We start from the raw sequence: 26,560 nt of genomic DNA on the forward strand, positions 1-26,560 counted from the left end.
CTTCAAAAGGCTGCCCCTGTAAATCAACTCACAATAGGCACTTTCAGCACAAGTTCTGAAGAAGGACAGGGTATGAAAGGAGTATGTGATGCGTGTGTGTCTCACTCACAAGTGGTGAAGACGCCGGTCTCTCGGTTGCTCTGCAGGTCACCTTTCACTGCCACCAGGTACACGGTGTACTCGGTGCCAGGCTGCAGGTTCCTCAGGAGGTACTTGGTGGCAGAGGGTCCCACGTTGTAGGTGCGGGGCTGCCCTCCTCTGGTGGGCCCTGCTGTCAGCTTGTAGCCCGTGATCACGGCGCGGGGCCGCGTCCACAGCACCAGCACCGAGTGCTCCGTGGTGTTGAGGAACCGCAGGTTGGTTGGGGCGTCAAGCTCTGGAGAGGCAAAGCAGAACACCCATCAGCTTTCCCAGCTGAATCTCCACCTCACCCCCACTTCCAAAGCATGGCCTGTATTTCTGATGTACTGTGTGAGGGCAACGGAAGGGAAGAGAGAAGGTGGGACCATGAGAGAGCCGGGAAGTTATTTCACTTCTACATCCACGCCTCAGTGCCATCCATTAATGCACCGAGACAGGCAGACCTGAGCACTCCAGGCTGCACTGATTTGGGTCACTGCCATCTCTGCATCCCATGGGGAAGGCAGCCTAAAAGTTGACCTCAACACACTCAGGAATTTCAACAGTTTCTCATGAGCACTGAGCATTTTTTAAAAACCAGCTCGGTTTAGACTTGTCAGTGTAAGCACGGAAACCTAATTTTAGCCCTTTTCCATGAAAAAGATTTATTCTTTTTAATCCTTGCCCAGTCCTCTCAAAATCCCTTCCCAAAATAAACCACCCCTACTTTGTCATTTGAATGTCAAAATAAGTAGTAGTCAGCGACTTTCTGCAGAAAACCAGTTCCTAGATCTACTTAAAAATATTCACACCATGGAACCGACCATCCAACAATTCCAAGCATGCTCATCTCTCCCCTGGGACTCAGGGAACAGCTCTTACCAGGCTTCCTCCCCTTTTTATCAGTGCCCCTGGGAAGCTGCTGAAGCTGATAACCCAGATAACTCCATAAACAAGAGGCTGAGGCAGCACAGCTCCTTCACTGGAGCCACAGTGACTGGTGGAGATGTCACCGCCTTCGGCTGAGGCAAGGTGAGGTTCTGGAGAGGAATTTGCCCCCACACCAGGCAGCGAAGCACTGGCTGCAGCAAGGAGTTCAGTGTTCACATGGCAAGTCTCCCCACCTTTGCTAGGTTCTAAGCAGATGCTGAAATTGAGAGCAGTGAGCTTTCATCAATGCTCTTTTTTTGCTGGCAAATGTTTTTTTCTCCTTCTGGAGCAGTAATATTTTGGCAAAAAAAATTTAATGCTTTCATCACTCTCCCAGTGAGTCAGCACAAAGATGCTTCTGTCCTTTTTGTTTTCTCCCCAGTTGTTTGCTCCATTTTTGAGGAGGGAGGAAAAAGGAAGGGAAGTCTTCCTTCTTCCACCACTGGAAACAACTGGGGAGAATTTAAAAAGGAAAAGGATGACTGCAACCCGGCTTAAGCCCATCTCCAAATCACAGGCTGGAAGTCAGCTTTATCCCTTGCCAGTATTTATATCTGGGCTAAGTCTCATCTGACAAAGATTGTATCTTCCTAAAATGTGTAGCCTAAAGTCAGTTCCTTTCTGCACAATTTAATTTGCCAGCTCTATTAGGCTTTTATCACTTCCTCTCCCCATAGTAGAGGAAAAAGGGGAAGATTAAAAAGCCACACACACACACTTGGAGTTTATTTGTAGACTGCTTTTTAACGGAAGGCCAAAAAGAGAATCACATTTACACCGTGGGAAGAGACTTCTGCTGCAGGGTTTTCCTTGGGAACCCTGAATGATTTCTGTTTCCCAGGACTTTCGATTACAGGATGCAATTTATGTGAATAGTTTTTGCAATGTGGTTTAGGCCAAGCAGTTAAGCAGATGATCACAGCCTATGGAAAACGATTCCAGACATTTGTGACTGGCACTGTGCTGTCTGAATTAAATGTCTATACTCCAATGTACACCTCTCTGTGTGCAGTTTCAGAGGAACCCTACACCTAGCCCAGGCTCCTCAAAACAACCACAAAAAATTACAGATCTAGCTGGGAACTGAGCCCTTCTTGTTCTAAATGCTTCCAAGAGGGTTCAGATTCCTAAGTCGCATCCTTGCTTTTGAAAGCCTCACTTGAAAGAGGAGGGAGGGAGCTCACACCATCTGTGCTGGGCTCAAATTAGACACCTATGGCAAAGGATGGACATAAGGATCCCATTCTCCCTGCACAGTCAAGGGACAGGCACTATTCATTGCTCACAACTTTATGGATGGAAGTAAGGATATTCCTCAAACAGCACAGCTAAATTCACAGATTATCCCATTTCCTTTCCTTCTCTCTCATATTACTAAGAGCCAGGCTGGGTTCTCAGAGGTTGCTCTTATTTACTGAAAAGTAGCAGAAGAGCAGCAGATGCACATAGCTGAATTTTGTCCCTTGGAATAAAGTGACCCAGCCAAAGAACATCACAAATACCCACTCCACCTTCTATTGCCCAATAAACAGGACCTGATCAAACAAACTATGTCCCATGTTCTGTCTGATCCGCTCCTCTTGGATCAAGAATGGAGAGATAACCACCCAGATAAAACTCTTACTCTTCCATCTGAAAACCTACATCTTGCCCAGCCTCTGCTCCTCTCTTTTCTCTGCACTGCTGCAATGCAAAAAACAATGCCTAACAAAGTGCATTTCTCCTCACACTGGTGAGGTGCTGCACTGCCACTAGATCATTAGCAATCAGATTCTGAGGGATCCTGCATGATCCTTCCTTGCATGTGCAGGCACAACTGCTACTGGTACCAGGGGAGCCAGATAGGTATGGAGCTGTCAGAAGGGAGACCGGGATTTTCAGAGGAATCTCAGCAAGGCTTCTAAGTCATACTGAAATCTGCCCTAAGGTACCAGCAAAAGAAAAAAACTATGAAAGTCACAAGCTGTGATCTGTGCTGTAAAAGAACTGCAGGGTCCATCAATTCTCAGTCAGTAATAAAAAAGTTGAATTCCAGCCATGCAAAATTGTTTTAAAGCACCATGAGACTTAAACTCCCATTGGAAAGCCCTGGAGGAGGATAAATCTGCTGAAGAGATCATTGTTAGAATGAATGAATTCCCAGCCCTGTCATCCTACTGATGGGATACCTCCTGGGCTAGAACTGTTGCACTTCAAGTGCTCTGTTTATACATTTCTCCAAGCAACAGAGAAATCCACACTTCAAAAGGCTGAAAAAAAGCACGGAGGAAAGACACTTACTGGTGGTTTGCTCTCCAGTCAAAGGTTTGCTCTCCCTGCCCTGGTTTACAGCAAAGATCTTGAAGAGATAGGTTGTTCCTGGGATCAGGTCAATGACTTCAGCAAAAGAGCTCCTGGTGATGGGCAGTCTCTGGCCGTGCTGGCCAGGGCGGTTGACAGGGATCACCTCCACCCGATAGCCGGACACTTGGCTCTGGGGTGGGGTCCACATGATGGTGATCTTGATGTCAGAAACCTCCACAAACTGCAGATCTCTGGGGGAAGGCACTTCATCTGAAAGCACAGGGGTACAACAGTTGTCAGGGGGAGAAGTTATAGGTTTCCATGGAAGGAAAAAAAAAAAGTGAATTTTGCTTGAACGATGGCTAACCCAAGAATATTTACCAAATTAAAAAGTCAGGGTAACCTCACTATAAACATGCCTACACACGTTCCCAGACAATATTCAAGCAGACTACAATTCCAAACATCACCATCTACTTTGAAGTATGCTATGTCTTCAGAAGGTATCTTTCTGTGACAGAAAGAACTGAAAGACTAAATGTAATATGCTACAGAACTTCAAGTATATGCAGAACCAAAGCCTGAGGGGAAACAAAGTACTCCAGGGGTTGGAAACAGTAACCTCCTTCTAAAATTAAAAGAGAGGGTTTTCAAAAGGCACAGCATGTTCTCAATGCCTGTGATTAACTTGAAAATCCACCTTTTATAATTAAAAAAGTAGAGGGGGCTGATCTGGCCTTACTGCAGTCAAATGCAAAATGCAGTTCCCTCAGTGCTGGGCCACAGTACTGCACCCTTGAATTCCTGTGTTTAAATTAAGTTTCATGAAACTAGGCCTGATACTGCCCTAAGGTTAACCAGTGCACATTTTTGGAAGATGCAGAAGCCAAACCATAAAAATCACTGAGCTGAGTTCATTCCTGGTAAATTCCCATTTGCAAACACGTGCTTGCAACTTGCAGGACCATGAAATTCCGCTGCTCACCACATCAAATCCCAATTCTTTCACTATCCCTTCTTTTGGTTCAGTTATTCAGTCCAACTGGATACTTAAAGAACCCTGAAGCCAGAAGTTTTTTAAATACTGAGTGCCTCAAGTTTAGATCCTGTGGTGTTTTGGCACATCAGTCAGTGCTGAGCAATCTCCCATCCCCACCGACTGCAAAGGTAAAAAATGGGTAGAACTGGAAGGGAGAGGGAAAAGTCAGGTGAACAGCTGAACATTGGGTTGTGGTGTCTGAGTACATAACCCTGAACATCTGCAAGCCAAGTGCTGGTTCAAAATGATACACCAGGTACTTCAGAGGATTTCTTAGCAGAATCCCCCTAAGATAACTTGGGACATTGATCTCTCTTCTGCAGACAACGTAAGACCTGCCTGCAGTCCAACCCCTGGGAATTCCATCCTCTTCATGCAGAGTGGATTTTGACTGTGTCAATAAGTATGATTTTACTACAGAACTTCAATACCAGTGAAACTTACAATTCAAACCCACAAAACCATAACCGAGTGAAGCACTTCCTTAGCTAGCAACAGGAATCTCAGTGACTGGAACCCAGAAGATGAGCATTACCTGTGCGTGGGACCCCAGTGGTTTCCTGCTGGATGAAGACAGGAGTGCTCTCCTGGTTCTCTTCCACAGCATAGATGCTGATGTTGTACTGAACCCCTGGCATCAGGTCACTGAGTGTCACAGAGGTGGCAGTGTCGGGCAGGTTGAGCTCTGTGCTGCTGCCTTCCACAGAGGGAACGTAGACAATCCTGTAGCCTGAAGCAAGAGAAATATGCAATCCTCAGCACCAACAGTAAGCACAAAGAATGCTAGAAATGAGGGCTGAACTGATCTCCCTCCTGAGCTTTGATAAAAATAGTCCTGAACTTCAGCAGGACCTGTGGCCTGCCTGTGCTCACGTCCCATCTACAGACCACACACTCACACCACTTTCCAAAGCACAGTCTGACCTGGGTTAGACTCTCTCTGAGGTCTGACATGTGGATTTAGGCCTGTGCTGTTCTCATGCTCACTACAGGAGGGTCTGGATGACAGATACAAATATAAGGTCTTGGGGCTTGTTTCTATTTAACACAAATCCAGAAGGAATTCTTTTACATCCAGCCCTCTGCATTGCTTGGTTCAGCCACTGAAGCCAAGGAAATGCTGAACTACCCATGTGCTTTCCAGCTGCTCTCTCTGACCAGGCAGAATTTTGCACTACCTTTGTTCCAGAGGTATATTTCATTTTCCTTTTCACCTACATTTTAGATTCTACCAGTAATGCAGAATAAGTGCACTCCAACAGGACAAACCTGTGATTGGAGCCTGTGGTCTGCTCCAGCTGATGACAATGGATGTGTCATCCACACTTTCCACTGTGTGGTCGGGTGGTGCATCAGGAGCTGTTGAAGACAATAAACACAGGAGGACAGCAAGTGTGAGGATAAGAAGTAACAAAAAATTCTTGAGCAAACAGTAACAACAGCTTTCAAAGTGCAGCAACAGCCACCAACACACACCTGTAGTCTGTGAAGTAGACAGGATGAGATTCTGCTCTCCCTCTTCTGAGATCTGGTAGACATTAACAATATACTTGCGACCAGGAAGCAAGTCAGGGATGTTGACAGAAGTGGCTGTGCTTGGAAGATCTGAGGAAGGCAGGAGACAAAAATTTGTTTTAGCAGTTCCATCTTCTTGCTTTCTGTCCAAATTAATTAATTGAGAAATCCATTCTAATCTGGGCTGAAGTACAGTCTTCCTGCAATAAAACAACAGCTTCTCTGCACTGCATTTGGTTCATCTCAGAAGAGTTGTGTGGAGAGCTGGGACCAGCAACCAAGGGATATTGCAGGGCAGCTTGAGCAGCAGCCCCCTGTAGCCATCTCAGCTGAATACTCACTTCATACCCTGACTGTTGACTTTCAGTACAGAAATATATGGAAAAACTTTCACATGAGTAGGTTATGTGGAAGCATTGACTCATGAGTGAAGAAGAATGACATTATGAGGGCTGGTGAACTTCTTTCCCTTCTCTCAGATGTCCACCTACGTTCCAGATGTAGAAAACTCCCCAAGAAGCAGCTCCATGCTGACCAGACTGAAACCAAGCATCTTAGGGGAGACTGGGAATTGCCTTTCAATCTGCCTGTAAACCTCTGTCTGTAGACAGATGAGCTCAGGAGCTGCTTCACAGCTAAGCTCAGCTGTCTGGGCAGAAAGAAAGGTGGTGACAGTGCTGGCAGTCCCCACAAGAGCCAGTTCTGCTCAGTGTCCAAGCCTGTGAGTTCAGGGGAGCAACAGTCCAAGGAGAATTATTAGGTCAGGAGATTGCTGTTCTTTTTGTCATGTTATTTTACCACACTCATGTCCCAGTAACTATTATAACTTCAAATGCTTGAGCTGAGATATTGCTATTACCACTGTTAGGACAGGAAAGTAGGAAAAAGAAGTTAAAATGAAATTACATGTGGTGGTGCCATGGGCTCTACAGTAAATGTTAGACACAGGAATTGAAACTGGTTTTCTGAGTCCAGTGCCTTTAACCAGCTTCTCAGCTCAGCCAAATTGCCATATTATCAAAGATGAGGAAGATCTGACCCAAACAAAATAACTGACAGAGCCAAGTGGAACATGAGATATCCATGAGATAACAAGCAGCCAAGAGAGGGCATTTGGGAAAAAGTTCTCTCTGTCCACTGAGATGGAAGGACAAAGGTATGCCAAAGGAAATTAGCCAGGAGGCAGGTTCAAAAAAAACCAGATTTGGTTCTCTTCTCATCTGAACTGTTGCTCATTTCAGGATGCTGTGGAAGCCAGTAACTCTACATGATTATAAAATTAAAAAAGAAATCAACTACTGAAAAAAAATGGAGCAAAGATCCATGGAGATGAAAAGAATAATTATATCTACTCAAAGTTATTACTCATCCACCACTCCTGGCTCAGGCAGTTTTCCTCTGCAGAATTCTGGGACAGTATGCTGAGGGGATATTGCTATTTGCTTGCCTTGTTCTCTTACAGCTATTAATGGAGAAAAGACAAGGAACTGAGTTTTTCATCTGAGCTCCTGCTGCCACCCTCATATCCTAACTGAATCCCACTGAAAGACAGGGAGGTGCTGACTGTTCACAGCAGCTCTGACTGCCACAAAGCAGTGATGCCCTGACTGTGAGCAGTGCTTTGCCCTGGCACACACAGTATTGTCTCACCAAGGTACTGTGGCTCATCGCCCTCCTCGCTCAGCTCGTACTCAACACGGAATCCAGAAACGGTGTCAGAAGCAGAGACCCAGGAGACAACAAAGCTGTTGGATGTGATTTCAGTGACAGATTCTGAAGTAGCAACCACGGGAGGAAGAAGAGTTGTCTCTCCTGAAACAGTGTTGCCTAGGAGAGAGAGCAAAGAGATGTTGCATTAAACATGACTACACTTTTGTGTTAACCGGGATGCACAGAGCAAGGACGTGGGTGAAGGAGATTAGGTTTTCCTGGATGCCCCCTGCTCAGCTCACTTGTCACTGCTGTGGTGCTGGTTGTGGTAAAATCAAAGCGGGTGACTTCTTTGTGGCCATACTGCTGGACGCTGATGAGCTGTCCCTCATAAATCACACCAGGCTTCAGGCCTGAGATGGTGTAGGAGTTCCTGTGGCCAGGGATGGTGGCTTCCTTCCACTGCCTTCCTGAGTTTTTCTGCAAGAAAAAGGACACAGACAGTGAGAGACTCCCTGGGCTGCAAGCAGGGCAATCTAGTGACCTAACCTGCTGTGTGGTCACTACTCACTGTAATACTCAAACACAGGTACGGCTTGAATGGCTTTAGTGCACAGACAGAATCAAGTCAAAGGAGATGAGAAAAGCATGCCAAGAAGCAGGACCAATGGCATTGAGCTATTAGGTTTTACAGGGGTAAAATAAAAACAGCCTAGCTGTGAACTTTGCCCTTTAAAAGGAGCACTATTTGTTATAAATTCAACTCATTCCTTCACCAAAAGCACAGTGAGGCATGAAGTAGTGGCTGGAAAAGATACTTTTGAAGCCTGTTCATAATAACACTGTAAAGCTATCATCTGAAAACAATATACAGAGAGGTTCTTCCCTTCTACCCTGTGTTTGAACTCTATGGGAAGCTTTAAAATAATGCTCCATCCTCTGAGGTTTGGACTCCAGTGCTTTAAAGTCCATTTCATTCAGGCCTTCATCCAAGATACACTGAAATCAGTAAAAAGCTTCGAGTGCCTTGAATGGCTTTGGATCAGGGCCTTTATTGTTCTCTTAATAACAGGCAGCATTGAGGTACTAATGCTCTTAATCATTAAGTGGTCTTTTGTGAAGCTGTACTCAGGGGAGCTGGAAGACAGCTCATCTGTGTTGGTTAAACCAAATCGTCCCTCACAGAGGAGCCAGCCAACAAGCTGTGGTTAACCAGTTTTGGTTTAGACTTTGGAGAAGATGGGAGTGACTGTTTATTTAATCCTACACAAGCTGTTTATGATTTCATATCCTAGTCATTTTTACCTCCACATTAACAGAATAAAATGTATCCCGGTAGTTTCTGGACATGCACATGTTACTAAAACAGCATTTCTTCGGATGAAAAAGTTTCCACAATGATTTAAATTCCTAAGGATACAAACTTGTCTGCTTGCTGTACTAGTGCTTTGTTTAATAAAATACTTTATGAACACAGCAACCAGTGAAGTTTGGGCAAGAAAACACTAAGTGTTTATACAGCATTGGCTCTCCTCGATGCTCAAGAGGAGCTGTTGACCTCAAGAGGCCAAAGACACTGAATAAGCAACTCGAGTTTGCTGAAGTTGTGTCAGCCACTTCTTTCAGACAGCAGAAAAAGCCAAATAAAGTACTCTTGAGGAACAAATGATGACAAATGTGCTACTCACAGGTCTCCAGCGCAAGATGTACTGGGTGATGTGAGATCGTTCAGGAGCGTTCCACTGGATGGGGTGGGAGTTTGGCTGATTTGTACTCTCTGTGATGATCACCTGGACAGGTCCACTCGAGCCTGAAAAAAGGCATTGCAGGTTTTAACCTACTGGGGATATTGTGGAGTCATCAAAAGCAAGAAAGCTGCGTGGCTCACATAGTATTTCTACACATGGGAAATCACTTCTATTGCCTTTCTATCCTTCACTGCTACCTAGAAAACTAGTGAATAAGAATAAATTCTGTGGGGAAGTTAATGTGCACTCCTTGGGTCCATGTCCTCTAAGCTACCAATGAAACGACGATGGGAGAGGTCTAGCACAGAAAAAGTCTGTAAAGCAAAGCCTTGCTGTTCAAAGAAATGGAGGGAAGTTCTCAGCAAGTAACTGTTTTCTTCATTAATATCTCCTGCAATGGCAGCAGGGAAGCTGATAAAAACCATCTGCCAAATCCAGGTCTAATCATGCATCATGGTGAGGGAAAATTTCTGACCTGACACTGAATACAGCCTGAAAATAGACACTTATCTTCTATTTTACTAAATTTCTGAATTTTCCTGACTCTGTGTAGGACTCAACAGATTGTGAGACTTTTCTTCTGCACAAAAACCCCCAGAAGGGTAGGTGGAAGTCCTGAGACAAGAGGCCCATGAACCGATGAAAATACAAGCTTTGCAGTGCTCTAATGCCTAAGACTACTGATTGCCTTCAGCTAGGTCAGGCTCTATTTCCTCCAACAAGCTCTCCAATAGAGAAGGACAGGTTTTATGATCCCATGGTTCTCCTTTCAGTCCCTCCCACCCCACTGGGGAGGTGTCACTGAATACTCAGCAGCACTGTCCTCATGTTAGTTCTCAGAAAATCCTAGCAAAGAGATCCCTGGAATCGGCAGGAAAGTGTTTAAGCCATCAAATAGCTGCACCCTCACCCCATTCCCAACATTTCTAATAATAATTTATTTGGACAACCCTGTAGCATACATACCTGTTCCCCATTTAACAGGATTTCTAGAAAAACAAACTTGTGCCCACAGGCAGAAAATTTCAAAGCTCACCTAACCCCAAACCTACATTCAGAAACATGAGATTTGGTTTATTTACACATTTTCAGTCACTCTTGTGTCTAAAGCAGCCCCAAGCCTGGTCTCCAGGCTGGAGGCATGCATATTTCACATAGCTCAGGGAGATGTTTGTTTAAGCAGCCCAACAGGAATAAATGAAGCTCAGCAAGCATTAATACTTCATCTTATTCAGATTAAGACAGTGGCAGTTGCAATCTTAAACAGGAAAGTAGAGAAGTTCCCCTCATGTTCTGTTCAGGGAACTGAAGCTGAACAACCAACAAACAGGCATTGCCCATTCCTATAGAGTTCCTGGAATTGCCTGGACAAACAAGAGTTCAAATATTTAATGTCTTTGGGGCACTGATCAGGAAAAACATTTTGTTCCATGATGGATTTTGCTTCTGTAATGAGTGGAAAAGGAAGAATCACACATGTGAGTTTCAGGAAACCTAAGCAGAAGATTACACGTGTGATATCACTAAATACCAAGAGGCAATGTAAACCCAAGCTGTTGTGTGCACTGAGGGTCATTCTCTGAACTAACCCTGGCCTCAGGAACGGCTGCAAACAGCTTGAGCCCCTCTTTATCAACCCCTGACAATTGCTTGCGTCTGCCAAGGGACAGGGAGAATCTGTTCTGTTTTAAAAGGAAACCAAAAGGCATTAGGTACAGAAACCTGAGCAGGTGAGGGGTGGAAAGCTGGCCTTCCTCAGGTCTCACTCAGCAGGTGCGTTCATTTTCTGTTGGGTTTCTTACCTGGGTAGGTCTGCAGAGGTTGGCAATGCCATTCTCCAATCCCACGACCATAGCAGTAGCACTGGTATCTGACCCCATGCACATACTTCTCCCAGGAGTCTCCAATTTGGTAGAAGGTGCGGGTTTCTGAGTCCTGGCACTGGTCTGGAGGCACAAGAGAGACAGTTCACACTGGGTGTTACTGAAACCACACCGTAATATCTACAAAAAAAGCCCCAAAATACTTCTGCGCAAAGAAATGCAACACTGATGTTTATTTGCAAATACAGGTACAGAATGATAAAGGGGCAACAGAACTTGAGTCTCAAATCAAGGTTCTTAATATAGCACTGCAGGTATTAAGCCAGATATTAGGGGGCTAATTCAGCTGTGATGCATTTCAGTGGGGTGTTCCTTCTGGAAAGAATTTCATCCACTCTGGAGCTCAATTCCGCCCTGGCCAATTGAGTTCATCTCTCATCCAAAGCTAAACCATGCTGTTCTCGAGGAGATCAAAGGCAAAAACTCCTCCTGCCTTCAGAACTCTATGCTTTAATAGTTCCCAGAATGTTTTTATTTTCAGCAGAATCTTTCCAGATTTACCATCGTATAAACCAAAGTGGGATAGATCAGATCCTGAAATCAGCTGAACTAGTGTAAATACAGCACAGTACAGCACTTCAGCACACTTTCTACTCTGACAACTGCATGTATGCCAGGCTCCACAGAAATTTTCAGTGAGAACCAGCATTATGTTTGCTTGGATAAATAAGAGCTTTGTTTAGAGAGAGCCAACAAAGTTAAAACTTTAATTGCACTTATACAGATAGCTGAAATCCTCCCCCCACCCGTTCCTTCAAACTAGTAATTTTCAGGAGCTTTATAAGCCATGTTCCTTGAGTAAACACATACTGCTGTTAATAAAGCAGAGCTTCACAACTATTAATTTCTAATAGATTTTCTTGGCAGTAGTTTGACACTCTCTTGGACTTAGTAATTGCAAACCAAACAGCCAGGTCTTATCTTCCAATCAAGGTTTGCTAGGGAAGGGGAGGAGGAAGAAGACATGAAATCTCCTTCCTGCAAAGAATCCTGATGGTTTGAGCTAACCTCCAGAGCACTATTAACACGTGTTCTCATCCTGAGCTTTCTCTTTGCTAGAACAAAGGGCAGCCAAAAAAATCAATTCAGTCCAAGGTAAGTTAATATATGCTGGTGCTCCTTCCTCAATTCAGGGAGAAAACTCTGGAAGATTTTAGGATAGAGAAAGGCAAGAAAACTGAGCCCAGCATCAGGGCCCAGCTGCATGTTTTATCAGTGTCCAGGCTGAGAGCCCTGCTAAGCTGACAGCTGAGGTACCAGAATCCAGCCAAATGACCACAGGCTAACTGCCCTGCTACATTTTACAACATATGCTTGCCACAGTCGTGGTTCTTCCGTGACAGGTGTGATAACCCAAGCATATGCCCTTAAATTAACAAATGCCCTTTCACTTACCCTCCAGGAAATGCAGTGTTGCATTTATTTTTGCTTTTGTACAATTCAGGACAGAAAGCGGACAAAGACTGGGCCCAAACTCACACACCAGTTTCTCCATACCACAGCCAGTTTGTACAGAGCCACAGAGTGTGTCTGGCAAGTGGGGACAGCCAGTGACTCACCAACAGGATCACACTTCCATCTCCCCCGGCCCTGGCCAAAGCAGGTGCAGTTCAGCATGTGCCCCTCATCATGGCGCTTGTGGAAGGTCTGGTTCACGTCGTAGGTGATGCCATCCACAATGCACTGGTCTGGGGGAGAGAATAGAGTTCATGAGCAATAGGTGTAAGCATTGAGACAGAGCCCTTCTGCCTGGAACATCATTCCCTTGCTAGATCAGCACACAGACTGATTGTGACCAGCTCCATCCAAGTCAGAAAGGAGCCTTCCTTTCTGTAATCTGTGACCCTCCCAGCGCTGCACACACAGCCCTGCTCCCGAGTTCATCTGTCAGCACTGTACAAATAAGCAACACTTGCAGGAAAGAGGTCTGTAAGACACAATCCAGCTACAGAACTGCCTCTTTGTTCCTTCAGACAGATTCCACGTGTGATCAAAACTCTAAAGCACCGCACTGATGCTCGGAGCATCTCCTCTGAAGAACATCTCAGCTGAAACTCCTCGGCCTCAAACCACTGCAACTATCCAAGGAGAAAAGGGCTGCTCCAAATTTATGAAGATACAACGAAGAAGTACAGCCATCCTCGTGATGTTATTCTGCTGGGTATCTCTGCTACCCTCTGTAGTAATCTGAAGGCAGAGGTAGACCTTTTACACACGGAAGATGCTGGTGGTGCCAACCAGACTACTCTTCCCTCATAACACAGTAACCAGACTCCATGCTGTAGTACAATGGTATCACTCTATTAGGTTCAATGTCCATCTGGGATCTGGCCCAGAATTCCTAAAGCCAGTCTAATCACAGCAAGGAGCAGAAAGACAAAACAAACATGAAAACAAGCCCAGAAGCAAGTTGTTTTGTTAAGTGGGACCCAAGAGACCCAAGTTCAGGTCTGGAGTCAATCCTGGACCAGCTGTCCTTGGGGAAGTGAGTCCATGATTCCCATGATATTTTCCCACACCATGGGCACAACATCTGCATAAACCAAGGAGCACTCAGACTCTCCTGCAGGCGCCAAGGTCTGGCTGCTTGTGTTTAAACAGCTCCACTCAGATAACCTTCGCCTTTTGAAAAAGCAAAGTATCTCTACCCTCTCCTCATCAAGAAAGACCACTTCAACTCCAGAAAGAAACTGCAGAGAACTAGCTGTGTGAGTGGAAACAGGACTTGCACAGCCCAGAATTTTGAGCAGTGCCTTTCTCGCTGAAGGGAACACACTAAAAAACCCCTTCCAAAGCCCTTGAGTGAGCTTTTCCCTATAAATTATATCCCACTTCAGCAGTGGTGTTAAAAGAGTCCTTTCTTGGCCTCTTGACAGCAACCCCCCTGCCTTTTCCAGACATGAAGCCAATGCTGTGAGCTAGCTGTAGGATGATCAAATGTCTGCGCTTTTAAGTCTTCTTTTTTTGGTACTGCTTAAGTACTTCTCCACTTGGACCACTCACACAAATGAGTAAATAAATAAGAGTAATCTCCATGCTTTTCTGCCAGCTTTTCATATAGATCAGCCAGCAAAAGGCTAATCCAGCACAGAGGAATTGAAATTTTCACTGCAGAACAATAAAACACAACAGCTCTGCTTTCAAACTTCAGACTAGTCTGGAGTTCTGTCTGTTCTTGAGGTGGGGAGGTGCTTATACTGAGCTCCATGTAAAGTCACAGTGCTGCCAATTCCTAAACGCAGACAAAAGGAGGGAGGGATACCACAATCAAGACAATCAAGGTTTGCTTCTGTTTCAGAGCCTGTAAAGGCTGGAATATACTTTTCCAGCACATAAACAAGACAAGAACTTCACAGCTCTTCTAATTCCCTTCCTACTCCAAAGAGTAAACAACAGTTCTTGAGTGTGGGCTCAAGCCCACAAGGACAGAAACGAATACCAATTTCTGCCACCTCCCACTTTGACCGAAGTGGTGATATCAACATGAAAATCAGTACCTCTGAGCTGTGAATAGGCAATGCAGGTCCACTCTCCACGGCCATTTCCTACACAAGTACATCTCATCATGTGGCCCATGTCATGCTGCTTATCCCACTGGTCCCCAACACGGTACATGACACCATCGTTGGTTGTGCAGATTTCTTCATGGGCTGGGTGAGAAGAAAGCAAGAGGATTTTTATGAGGCCAGAACTTACAAGATCTTGAGGACTGAGATCATTTGCAATGCCCCTTCATAGCAAGTAGAGGTTTTCTTCAATCTCAACAAGGAAATTTTAGGCACACACTCAAATTTAGGTTCTCCATCAGATCTACACTAGTTTGCACCAGCTGAAGAGCATGCCTACCACTGGCTTGTAGCAAAGAAGTAATGAAAATTGCCTTCTCCTGGCACTGCTAAATCTCTGCCAGAGTTGTCAAAAAGGGGAAAAAACGACAAAAGAAAACTTCAGAAATGCCTTAAAGGGCTTTGGACTGAGACTTAGCTCATTAGAAGTCACCGATATCTGATCAACGACAGATCTTCACTTTCCAGCCCAAAGAACCTCATAGAGGTGTTCCATGACCCCTTTATGGCTCTCAGCCTTACCAGCCATGGGGCAGAACCCAAACTTCTGGTCAGCATCGTAGTTCTCAGTGGTTCCACACCACTTCATGTTGTCCCTCCGTCCCTCGGAAGTACAGTCGGTGTAGTTGCGGTTGTTGTACAGGAAGGGGAAGTGGCACAGAGCACCATTGGAATTGCCACCACGCGTCTGGACCAAAACTGTACAAAAAAAATGAAGAGAAAAGGGCAAATTCAGCCTGCGCTCTCTTAGCATGCATAGAAGAGCTTGGAAAACAAACCACTAGCACTACTTTTTCCCATGTGTGCCCTGTATATAATCCACAGGCTTCTTTTCTCAGCTTTAATTAATTCAGATGTGGAAACATAAGCTTTGCATGAGGTCAGTTCGGTTCAAGCTTTGCTCTGGAATGAGCTGCAGAGGCAGCCATGGGAATTCCCAGGAAACAGGGAAAACCAAAGCTTACTGTGTTCGGGAAGTAGCTTTGCAAATGCCTTCTCCCAAGGCCTAGGGAATGAAATAAACTCACAGCTCTCGGCATACCTGTATTATCTCTGAAGCTATTTCCCAGTGGTGCCTTTCAGCTCCAAGGGAATCCTTCACCCTCAGGAAAGGGTTACAGCTCAGTTATGTACAACAGGACAAGCCAAAACCTCTCTGCAGGCTAGAAGCTTCATGTTTTGCAAGCAGCAGTGGAAAGAGGGCTGTAATCTACCTGAACTAATCACCTCTTGAGCAACTCTGCTTTACAAATATTGGAGAACAACAAGACATTTACTGAGATTTTTCTATATGACATTCCTACATTTCTCTTCCCCACAGTGTATCACAAGAAGCCTCTCTAAAACATGAATGTGGGCATGGACAGGGACAGTGTTTGGGTGTTTTTTTGGAGGTTAGTTACCTTGTTTTTTAAAAAATAAAGTATTATATTCCCTGCAGAAAAAGGCTTGACTTTCATCAGGAAAAAACAACCAAAGTAGAACAGAATTTTTAAAACATGTCTACACAGTGTAAGAAGCAGTATTTTCATGTGGGAACGTGAAATATTCTTTCCAAGGTCAGATCCCTTGGAATCCCCTTGGATCCCCCAGATCCAGAGCTGCCTGGGCACTGCTCCATGGATGTCTGACAGGCACTCCAGGAAGTGCAACCACACAGGTAGACAGATCTGTGCTGTGAACACTGACCATCCACAAACAAGAAGCAATGCTGCTGCCTTAGTCATGCCCCAGCTCCTGATCAGTGACCACAAATCACATGAAGAGGACTGCTATATATGGCAGCCTTGCCAGATAGCCAGGATGGAGGGAGTGACAGGGCTGCACAAGCTGTTCTCCATGTTCATCCTCCTCTTTGTAGCCTAATATGGGCATTGCTTGAAGCAATTCACCCAAGCAAAGCCAAAGATAAGCATCCCTTGGGCCAAAGCTCCACCATGACCAGGTACTGCCATTCTAAGGTCAGCTCAGAGAACAGGACTCAAAGGGTACATCTGTAGCACCCTCCAAAAACACCAAGAGCATACAATTGCTCAGTCACCAGGCAGCCCTCCATTCACAGCACTGCCTCGAGTCCTTCCAGACTGCTGGAATTGGTCAGGCAGCATGTTCCTGTGTCCTCTGCTCCCTCCTCCATCCCTCCACTAGGGTCACATGCATGTGAAGACCCTGTGATTAGAGCTCACCGTTCTGCTCGGTACAGAAGGAGTATCTCCTGTCCTGCTCGAAGTTGGAAGTGGTGCTGCACCAGAAGTGCCCATCCGTGCGGCCCTCAGTGGTGCAGGAATAGAAAGTCCTTCCATCGTAGGTGAAAGGCAGCACACAGGGCTCTCCATCAGAATTGCCACCATACGTTTGGGTCACAGCTTCAAAAACAAAATCACAGCATTAGATTGCAGCTGAAAGCAATTCACAAATTTCAGGGCTCTAAAACAGCAACAGCCCCTCCAGGCCAAGTTGCTGGCTGCTGGGAACCCACACTGACTGCCAAGGAGCTGGGCCAATACACACCAACAGACAGCTCCATAGCTGTGGCATCCCTTCACATTCTTTTCCAAACATATATTACTGCAGCTCCACTTGAATGAAGTTATTAATGCTGCTCCCCAAGGGCACTGTCTCCCTCAGCAGGTTATAAATAGCTCACTGGGAAACGTTCCTGCCCTAAACAACAAGGCTTCAAACAACCAAACCATTTTGTCCCCACCTTGCACCTTTCTCCACTATGTCTTCTTCAGAGGACATTTCTGACATGCACATTGAGGGTGCTGCTCCCCAAGGGCTCTGTTTCCCCCCAGCAAGTTTTACACACCTCACTGGGAAACATTCCTGCCTTAAACAACAAACATTCCTGCCTTTAAACAACCAAACCATTTTTTCTCCCCCTTGCACCTTGCTCCAATATGTCTTCTTCAGAGGACACTTCTGACATGCACACAAAGGGTTATACTTGGAAATTAAGCCACAGGACAGTCCTAGAGACCTCACAGCAACTCATACCTATCTCCTGGCAGCTGACTCCGTTGCCCAGGCAGGTGCACAGCATTTGCTGGCTGCCCTGAGTCTTGAGCCACTGCATGCCCACCGAGTAGACGACGCCGTTGTCGGTGATGCACTGGCCGTAGGGCTGGGGCTGGGGCTGCTGCGGCTGGGGCTGGTACAGCGCCGTCTGCACGTTGGTGATGCTGGGGGAGCCAGAGCCTGCAGCACAACGCGGGACAGAAGGGACATGTGGCACTCAATGCTCAGCAACAGAAGGCTGCCATTAAGTGCTGAGATAATAAAACCTCAGGCTCGCCATCAGACGGAAGGCACGACGCTCTTAAGCTTCCCCAGACGCGGCTTAATTACTCCACTTAGCAAATTTCAAAATTAGAAGAACGACTCCCCCTCTCTGCTAATGACAGCCTCTGGCTTCCAACCCTGTAGAGTGGCTTTAGAAAGCATTTAGAAACTCTTTTTCATACAATTGTTTAGAAAACAATTTTTTTGGGGGAAAAAATATTAGTTGAAGGAAATGTAGAATAGAAAAATCAAAATCAGTGACAAGAAAATAAAAATTACCAAGGAAGTAGGGAGATAAGGCAAAAAAGGATTAATTTTGAATTTTTCATTGAGAAACAAGAATAAATTCAAAATGTATTCTGTTACTCAGCAATTTTTAAACTTTGAATCAAAGTTTTTAGCACATTACCATTTGAAATAATACTGAGAGACAAAGAGGCTTGTTGTTGTCTACATCATATGAATTTTTGCTAATGACTCCCACAGGAACCTCCACAAATTCAACTCTGCTAAAATAGGGAAAGTAATAATGGAAACCCTTGAAAATACTGGCATCCTTGAAGTGTTATGTATTTTGAAGTTTAGACCTTCTGAGAGTTTTAAGTTAACCTGATGGTACCAAACAGTTAAAGGTCATTTACCAAGAAAAATTTAGTGCAGGCACTGCAGGAAAACAGAAGTTCTACATTGCACTCACTGATAAGAAACCTAGATCCTTAAAATGACAAAAAAATAATTTAGGAGCTGAAGACGTAAACCTTGGGCACAAAAAATATGCTACCCGTAAACTAGGCAATATTTCATACCAAAATTACAAGCTATCTCACATACAGATACTAAACAGCATTGTATACATTCCTTGACATTTTTGGGTTTTTAAAGCTCAGCCATTAGTAGGTGTATTTATCATGTCAAAGAAACCAGATGCTCTCAGTGGGGTTTAAATAAAGGACATTTCAAGAAAGTTACCCTGAGGCGAATACATAAAGTTCAAACATTAACTTGGAGCCCCATGCTCCCAAGACAAAGATAGTTTCTGTGGATGCAGGGCCCTAGATGTGATTTACTGCCCTGTGATTGTGCAGGCAATCCCATCTGTATGTGCCAGCCCCATTTGCGCATGGAAACAAGGTACCAGTTCATCTTATCTCCTTGCACTAACAAGGAGCATCTTCTGAACTCTGACCCTCTTTGCTGCTGATCTTTCCCAGACAATACTTGAATTAGGATGGAACAACTCAACTCCAAGTCCTGACCTGTCAAAACGTGCCATTCCTCTTCCCTGTGTGCCATGCCACAGTGTCCCACTTACCAGTGCTGGTGGTGTGCAGGGACGTGTGTCTCTCACACTTCCATTCTCCACGGCCGTTCCCGGTGCAGACGCACTGCAGCAAGTTCCCACGGTTATCCTTCTTGCTCCAGGTGTCTCCAATCCTGTAGGAAGTCTTGGTGTCGTGGTCATTGCAGCGATCTGTGTGAGGAACGTGACTCTCAGCTGGGCCTGCACTGGGCAGCTTCCAGCGCTCCACCACCAACTCTACCGAACAAGCTCATCCTTTAAAGCCTGAACTAAAGGCCCACCTCATTCTCTGGAGCCCACTACTGCAATTCCTACATGCACTAGAGCCTGCACTAAACTGCACAGGCTGAGAGCATCCCAAAACCCTGGAAGATTCCCATTCACTTCCAGAACTGTGCTTTCACTTTGCAGCCACTGTCAAAATGAGCTACTTACTAAAGCCATTCTAAACCCACTCTGTCTAGCACACACCTTTAAAGCTAAACTTGTTTTAATGACTTCTTTTCTTAAAAGAAAAAAAAACAGGAGTCATTGCAGCTTGGTCATTTCATACTATACACAGGGCACATTTCAAGTTCAGGGCTCTCTCTCATGTGGAAGGGACTAAAACCTGTTTGAGGGCAACATGTAAAATCCCATTTCTTTCAAAAGAGGCCTGCATGAAGCTGCAGAGAAGTTAATACAAGCTGCTCAAGTAATACCAGGAGTAGCAGACTTTCTAAATCTCTTTAATAACCCACAGCCCCCAAAGAATTGAGCAAATGGGTTCAAAGGACAGCACAACAAACTACTTTTGTCTGGATGCCAGATCCACATGGATTAACTAGTTCTTCTTCCATTACAACATTTTACCTTCTTATTCAAGGGAAACTTGATACAGTGGCTCAAATGTAATCACGGATCAATGAACATGGATTTATGAAGAACTGTGGAAGGACAGATGCATTAAGCCAGACTGCCACTGAGAGAGCACACGGGACAGAATGTGAATGTAGAAAACATGTTACTGATTCACACTGCTAGAATGACCAGAAATTGAGCATTTGCCAGAAGTATGGCAAATTGGTGAGGCATTCATCACGCAATTTTGCAAATGTGAAAAAAATGTGTCTAATGGACACACTTCTCAATGAAAACCTGAAATGTCACGGAAGCAACCAGCTGTGATTCTGGAAAATGCTGGCCATAAAAGATATATAACAGCAGCACACACTTGAAGTGTAATGCCATTTTGTGGGCTAGAGGTATCATTCTATAAACATAAATTTGAATTTCTCTATTCAAATGTAATTGGAAAACAAAATGAAAAATGAACAGCTCCTTATATTGCAATTTCCCCCATGATACAACAGCACAGAGCTGAGTGATGGAAAGAAAGCTACTGCCAAATGCATTTTATTACTAATAATAAGTCCTCCAAAATTCACAAACAACACATTCTGTTTTATTCATTCCCATTTGACAGCTAATGATTTTTCCCCACATGTGTTTCACAGACTTAATATTGTCAAGGCTGGGTTGATTTTTATAGCTTATTTCTTGACCAAGTCTCTCCAGAGCTTCCATTTTAATCTCAACCCTCCTTAATGTCTTATTCTTTACTGCTGTTTATATCATCAGGTCTGCTGTTTATATCAGCAAAAATCCATTATTTGTGTGCCCCAAGGCAACTGAATGTGAGGCAATTGCAAGGCTACAGAAGAGTTTCTCAAACCTTGCACAACCAAGGTGTAAGGTACAAAGTTAAATTTTCTTGAGGCAACTGGTGTAAACCCGAGACAGAAGTAAGGTCTGTGGTAGAGCTAACAGGAGTGGAACAGAAGGTTAATAAACAAGCAAGATTTTGAGTTTTAAAAGTCCTGTTTGCTCTGCAAATACAAATAAAATGGAGTATTTACGGTAATGTCCCTCAATGATGCAAAAACTTTTAAAAAAAAATCACCTGTGCTGCTGGAGCGGGAAAGGGGGTGGGAAAAGTGATAGGCAAGATGGTAGAGCAGGCAAAACAAACCCTAATTTAGCTAACACATAAGGAGTAATAGAGAGAAAGAAGAAAATATTTTAATCTTGCAGATTCTGCTGTGGGAAAGGGTATTTAACTTAAAAACCACTCGATTGTCCCTCAGAAGGCTCCCTGAAAGCACAGAAATGGACATCCTAGGCTAAACACTCTGCCATTTTGTGGGCCCAGCCATTTATTTCCCTGGCTTCCTGGGAGATGCCTGGCTGTGGCTCAGCTGACATACAGATCCCTAAACCTTTCTCTCTCCATGAGATTAAATCCCCAAATAATCCAGGCACCCTCATCCCCAGCACTGACGACCAGCTCTGGGGAGTGTTCCCAGACTGCAAATGGAGACCGGGGCACCACCACAGGCCTCCCTCCCCTCTTCTGCTTCCCGCCACTCCTCAGGGGACGCCCGTCCCTCTCAAACTACTGCTACCTGCACAGGGCAGACGAAGGAATAATCCTCCTTTCCCACGCAGGGTGAAAAATAAGTAGTAAAATAAAAAAAAATTTTAAAAAAAAAGCTAAATAAAGCGGAGCAGCCGGCAGGCTGGCACTTACTTCTGGAGGTGCAGGTGATGCGGCCGCTGCCCTCACCGAGGCAGGTGCAGTCCACCATCATCCAGCCCTGGTAGGGCTTCTCCCAGGTCTCTCCCACCACATAGGATGTCCCGGCCGTGTTGTCGTAGCATCGCTCGGCTGCGAGGAGAAAGCGGATCAGAGCCCACCCAGGGCATTCCCACACGGGGACGCCTCAGGGACGAGGAGGAGGAGAAAGGGCCCACACGCCCTGACTGCGCTGAGGGAGAAGGAAGGAGCAGGCACTCACCCACAGGCTTGCAGGTCCACTCGCCCTTGCCGTTGCCCAGGCACACACACTCCAGCATGTAGCCGCCCGTTTCGTGGGGCCGGCGCCACGTGTCGCCGATCTTGTAGGACTGGCCGCCCTCATGGCAGCGATCTGTGGTGGCACACAGGGGAGCCGAGGTGAGGGACACACCAGGGACGGCATGGTGGTGACAAGGTAAGGGCTATCTGGCCAGGGGCAAAGGGGGTCAGCTGGGGTAAGGGCAGCAAGAAGGAGGAGGGACACTGAGGAGAATGAGGGGGGACATCAGCCTGTAAAATGGCGCTCAACATTGCCCACAGGCACCCGCCATTTTCTGTTGGAGCCCACTATTTTCTGCACTTCCCAGGCCCCGTCCTCTTCCCTCAGCTAAGCTCTCCATGTTCCAAACCTGGTGAAAAGGGAATGCCAGGGAGTGATGAGGCCCTGTTTCTCCCTCAGACCCTGCTCGCAGGCTGAGGGCTGGTGAGAGAGGGTTTGCCTCCATCTCGTCTGAGGCAACGCCACTTGGGCTTCTCTGCGGCCATTCATGAGGGACACGGCGGCCAGGACAGCACGTGGAGGCTAAGGAGGTGCTTGGTGTGACAGCCATACCGCGACAGGGGGAAATCAGACCCCTTGTGGGGTTTGGAAAGCCTGCCCTGGAAAGGCAGGCTCCTGCCCATCAGCACCCCACAGCTCTGAGGCAGCCCAGGCTGAGGGAGGGCAGCATGGCGCGGGGCAGTTTGCAAACACGGGGTTTGTTTCTTTGGAAGAATCTAAGGGGAAAAAAAAAAAAAGAAAGAAAAAACACCCACATCTCATCATTTATTAAGAGCCAGGAAAATGTTTTGTGGGCTTCATTTGTGAAAGCAGGGAATCTCAGAGCTCTGAAGATTGATTCAAAGCCAGTTGCAGTCAGTGAGACTCTCCAGTGAGCTCTAAACCAGGCTGATGATGAGGAAACAAGGCTGCTCTTACACTTGCAATTTCCTTACTGACTCTCTTACAACACTTATCATCCCTGCCCAGTAAAGTGCCATTAAATTCTGAAGGGCTCCAGCTTTACTTGTTAGATTTAATGCATTATTTTTTTCCCATGCTACAATGATGGCTGGTTTCCGAGTCCTCTGTGGCAACACTACTAGGATTCGCATGTGTGTCTTAAACAAGAAACTGGATACTTTTAACAGCATGATTTTTCCCAAAAGGTACCTCAGAGACTTTGAAATCTCAGTCTAAAAATCCTGACACACAGCAATCTTCCTCTGGGCTCACAGAAAGTCCAATTATGAACTAAGGGGAAATTGTGAACAATTCAGTGACTCAATAAGGAAAGGATTTCCAGACAGAGATGTGAAACAGGAGCTGGGGAGAAAGGACCAAGGGAAGAGAGGGAAGAGCAAGAGGAAAGTATGGGTCAGGCTAGTGAAAAAGGAGTTGCAGAAACATGTTAAGCTGCTGTCTGGATATCAAATCCCAGTTCCCTTAGAGACCAGTGTTCAATGACATTTTTGGGGGATGAAGGACTGGCTCTCAGGTAGCATTCATTTATTATCATTTATTCTGAGTAGTCCCATTAATGCTGACTGTGTTATTTTGACCCATCAGCTGCAGAGCAGACTTTTTCTCCAGTCAAAAAACTACTTTTATACTTGTGCACCTGTGAAGATCTAACACACTCTTGTACATAATAAGTTACTACCTGTATGGCTGGACATTACTAGTAATTTTTGACCTGTGTTTTCTCACATAGCACTTGACCTCTTAAATAAAAGAGCAGTTTGGGTGTATGTATGTACATGGGGCAAGGACTTTTCATTTCAAAGCTTTGGTGGGCTTTGGATTAAACCCCATGCAACTGTAGCTAACAGGCACTGGGAACAGTGGGTAAACTGCTCTGGAAAATATGACTCCAAGGAACAATAGCTCTAGGAAGAGGCTCTTAGTTACATACTGGCAATGGTGCAGCTGATTCTCCCACGTCCAGCTCCAATGCAAGTACAGTCCCAGATCATGGAGTCCTTGGGGCGCTCATAGGTCTCCCCGACCCGGTAAGTGGATCCAGTGTATTTGTCGAAGCAGGTCTCTTCAGCTAAGAGGGAGAGAAAAAAATTTAAATAACCAGCTTCATGTAACCACACCAGTAACATGTACAGTCAACAGAAACACATTCCTTGCCTCCTCACACAGATACTCCTTTTATCCTGAGGAAGAATGCCTATCAGTCTCCTCTTTCCTCATGGGATGAAACAGCAGAGAGGAAATTGGGTGAAATTTGCCCCCTCAAGGCCCCCATGATGCTCAACAACCTCAATAACCTCTTCTTCCTTCCCACAGGGAACCAAAAGTTGCACATGGCAGGCATGCCTGAAAGCATCGATCCCAGCTGTTTGAAGCCAACAGGAGGGAGCAAACAACCCCTGGAAACTGTGTGCTTTGTCATGCTAATCCCGCTCGCTCTGATTTAGCAAAAACTGAGTAGGTTAATCCCAAATTCTGCAGCAGTCCCACCAAAGTCAACAGCAAAGTTCACTGCTTGTGCATTGCTCACACTGATGCACAGGTAAGTGATTACAGAACATCAGTGCTGCCACCAGACTCAAGATGAGAAGCAGAACAACTTTCTGCACTGCTGGGCAGATGAAGTTCATTGTGTCAGAAGGAAAACTTCCTAGTGGGTTTCTAAACCATAAAACATGGGAATCCCTGCAGCGGAAGGAAAAGTAGATTGAATCCCCTTTTATGGAGTAAGGGGACTGAGTACTCCTTAAAATACTCCAGTCGTGAGGCAGGCAGCACACAAACCTTGCACAACAGATGGCTGAGATGCTCACATCTGTCTTACATGAACACTGTCAGCCAGGAAGCAGCTTTTCATCTCTTCTATCTCCAGAGCAACATAAAGGAATTATGGCAAACCAGTGGCTTCAGACCAATAAATACAGATAGATTGCATCTGATAAACTGAACTACACCGAATCCTGGAGAGACGCATCCTCCAGCAGACCTTGCATTTAAACTTCTTTCTGTTCCCTAAACTTTTTCTGCACAGACTAAACAATCTCATTTTACACTCAATTATAGAAAGCTCACAGCACGGCCGGGAGGCTATGGAAAGTTGTAAGTTGAAATATTTTTAAACAAGCTGACGACACCGCACAGCTATGAAAAGTTGGGGTGAAGCAATCTAACAGAGCAGAGCCAGAGCTGCAAAGTGACTCCAGATTTGAACTTCCCCGTGCGAGTCCAGGAGTCAGTTCAGTTCATTATAAAGAAGAGGTTGGCTCCAAAATTAATGTTTAGATCCAATCCTCCAGAGAGATGAGTGATGTTTGGCTCAGGGTTCTGGTGGCAGGCCCATCGCTAATGGAAAGCATTTCTTAAAATCCCAAGCCAGATCTTCAGTGTAATTGAGTGTAGATCCCATTACTGACCCTAAGTACCAAACTTCAGTGGAAAACCTGGGCTGCCAGCCCTAACTCGTACAAGGCTCAGCTTACTCGGCACCAAAAGCCGCGCTGGGGTCTCGACGCAGACAAAAGGGGCCACCAACTTACGTTCGGGCTTGCTCTCGCAGTTGAACCCCCGGCTCCCACCGTAGCAGGTACAGACCAGAGTGTTTCCCAGGTAAGTGCGCTCCCACTGCTGGTTTATCTGATAGTACCGTCCATTGTCATAGCAGGTCTCTGGGGGGAGAGGAGCAGGACCGGGCATGCAGAGGGGGAAAAGAAAGCAAAGTTCGGCGTTACCGAGGGCAGCAGCCGGGAGGGAAGGGGCGCGGGGCGCACACGCGTGCGGGTCCGCCGAGCCGAGGGGGGCTAGGGGCGAGCTCAGGGGTCAGACAAAGCCCCCCGGGGCCACCGGCGCTGCCGTGCCCTGCCCTGCCCGCGGGCGGTACTCACGCTTTCCCTGCGCAGCGGAGCCCTGCGGCAGCGAGGTGGTTTGGGTCTGCGCCTGCCGCCGGCTCTTGCCGCCGGCTCCGCGGCGATGTCCCCCCGCCGCCGCGGCCCCCAGGCAGAGGGCGAGCAGCGCCAGCCGCCACACGGTGCGGCCCGGCATCCTGGCACGGCTGGGCTCGGCACGGCTCGGCACGGACAGCCCGACGGACGGCACGGCGCCGCTGCCGGGCGCTATATAGGGCGGGCTGGGCGGGGGGAGGCGGCCGCCGCCGCCCCAGCGCCCATTGGCCTCGGCGCCGCCGGGGGCCGGGCGGGGGCCGCCACCGCCCCGCCGAGCCCCGCCGGGGTGGGAGGCCCGGCCCCCCTCAAGCGCAGCGGCCGTGCCATTTTGTAGAACATCTGGCTGAACAAAATGGCTTTTTTTGAGGGGAGAGGCAAACTTTTCTCTTTTTCAGAGAGCAGCGCTGCCTGTAAGCGGATACTGCTCTGTTCAGGAGGAGTAATG

The 26,560-nt window shown here is 46.2% G+C and overlaps 1 protein-coding gene across 7 annotated transcripts in view; it reads right to left on the minus strand.

The window, feature by feature from the left end:
* FN1 (fibronectin 1) overlaps positions 1-26,292 on the minus strand; it is a 51,971-nt gene extending 25,679 nt beyond the window's left edge. For 6 of the 7 annotated variants that reach the window (XM_038142458.1, XM_038142462.1, XM_038142461.1 and 3 more), the window contains exons 1-20: positions 26,059-26,292; positions 25,714-25,842; positions 24,111-24,248; positions 22,157-22,288; positions 21,889-22,026; positions 19,332-19,490; positions 17,735-17,935; positions 16,921-17,100; positions 15,257-15,433; positions 14,666-14,818; positions 12,728-12,856; positions 11,088-11,231; positions 9,226-9,347; positions 7,840-8,017; positions 7,538-7,714; positions 5,849-5,977; positions 5,642-5,731; positions 4,908-5,102; positions 3,331-3,603; positions 110-376 (exon numbers count right to left, since the gene is read on the minus strand). In XM_038142458.1, coding sequence (XP_037998386.1) covers positions 110-376; positions 3,331-3,603; positions 4,908-5,102; positions 5,642-5,731; positions 5,849-5,977; positions 7,538-7,714; positions 7,840-8,017; positions 9,226-9,347; positions 11,088-11,231; positions 12,728-12,856; positions 14,666-14,818; positions 15,257-15,433; positions 16,921-17,100; positions 17,735-17,935; positions 19,332-19,490; positions 21,889-22,026; positions 22,157-22,288; positions 24,111-24,248; positions 25,714-25,842; positions 26,059-26,215 — 3,268 coding nt within the window. In that variant the 5' untranslated portion in view covers positions 26,216-26,292. The remainder of the gene's footprint in view (positions 1-109; positions 377-3,330; positions 3,604-4,907; positions 5,103-5,641; positions 5,732-5,848; positions 5,978-7,537; positions 7,715-7,839; positions 8,018-9,225; positions 9,348-11,087; positions 11,232-12,727; positions 12,857-14,665; positions 14,819-15,256; positions 15,434-16,920; positions 17,101-17,734; positions 17,936-19,331; positions 19,491-21,888; positions 22,027-22,156; positions 22,289-24,110; positions 24,249-25,713; positions 25,843-26,058) is intronic. The other variant, XM_038142463.1, reaches the window with a different exon arrangement.
* Positions 26,293-26,560: the final 268 nt, after the last annotated feature.

This window comes from Motacilla alba, chromosome 7, assembly GCF_015832195.1.
Source record: "Motacilla alba alba isolate MOTALB_02 chromosome 7, Motacilla_alba_V1.0_pri, whole genome shotgun sequence".
Lineage (NCBI taxonomy): Eukaryota > Metazoa > Chordata > Aves > Passeriformes > Motacillidae > Motacilla > Motacilla alba.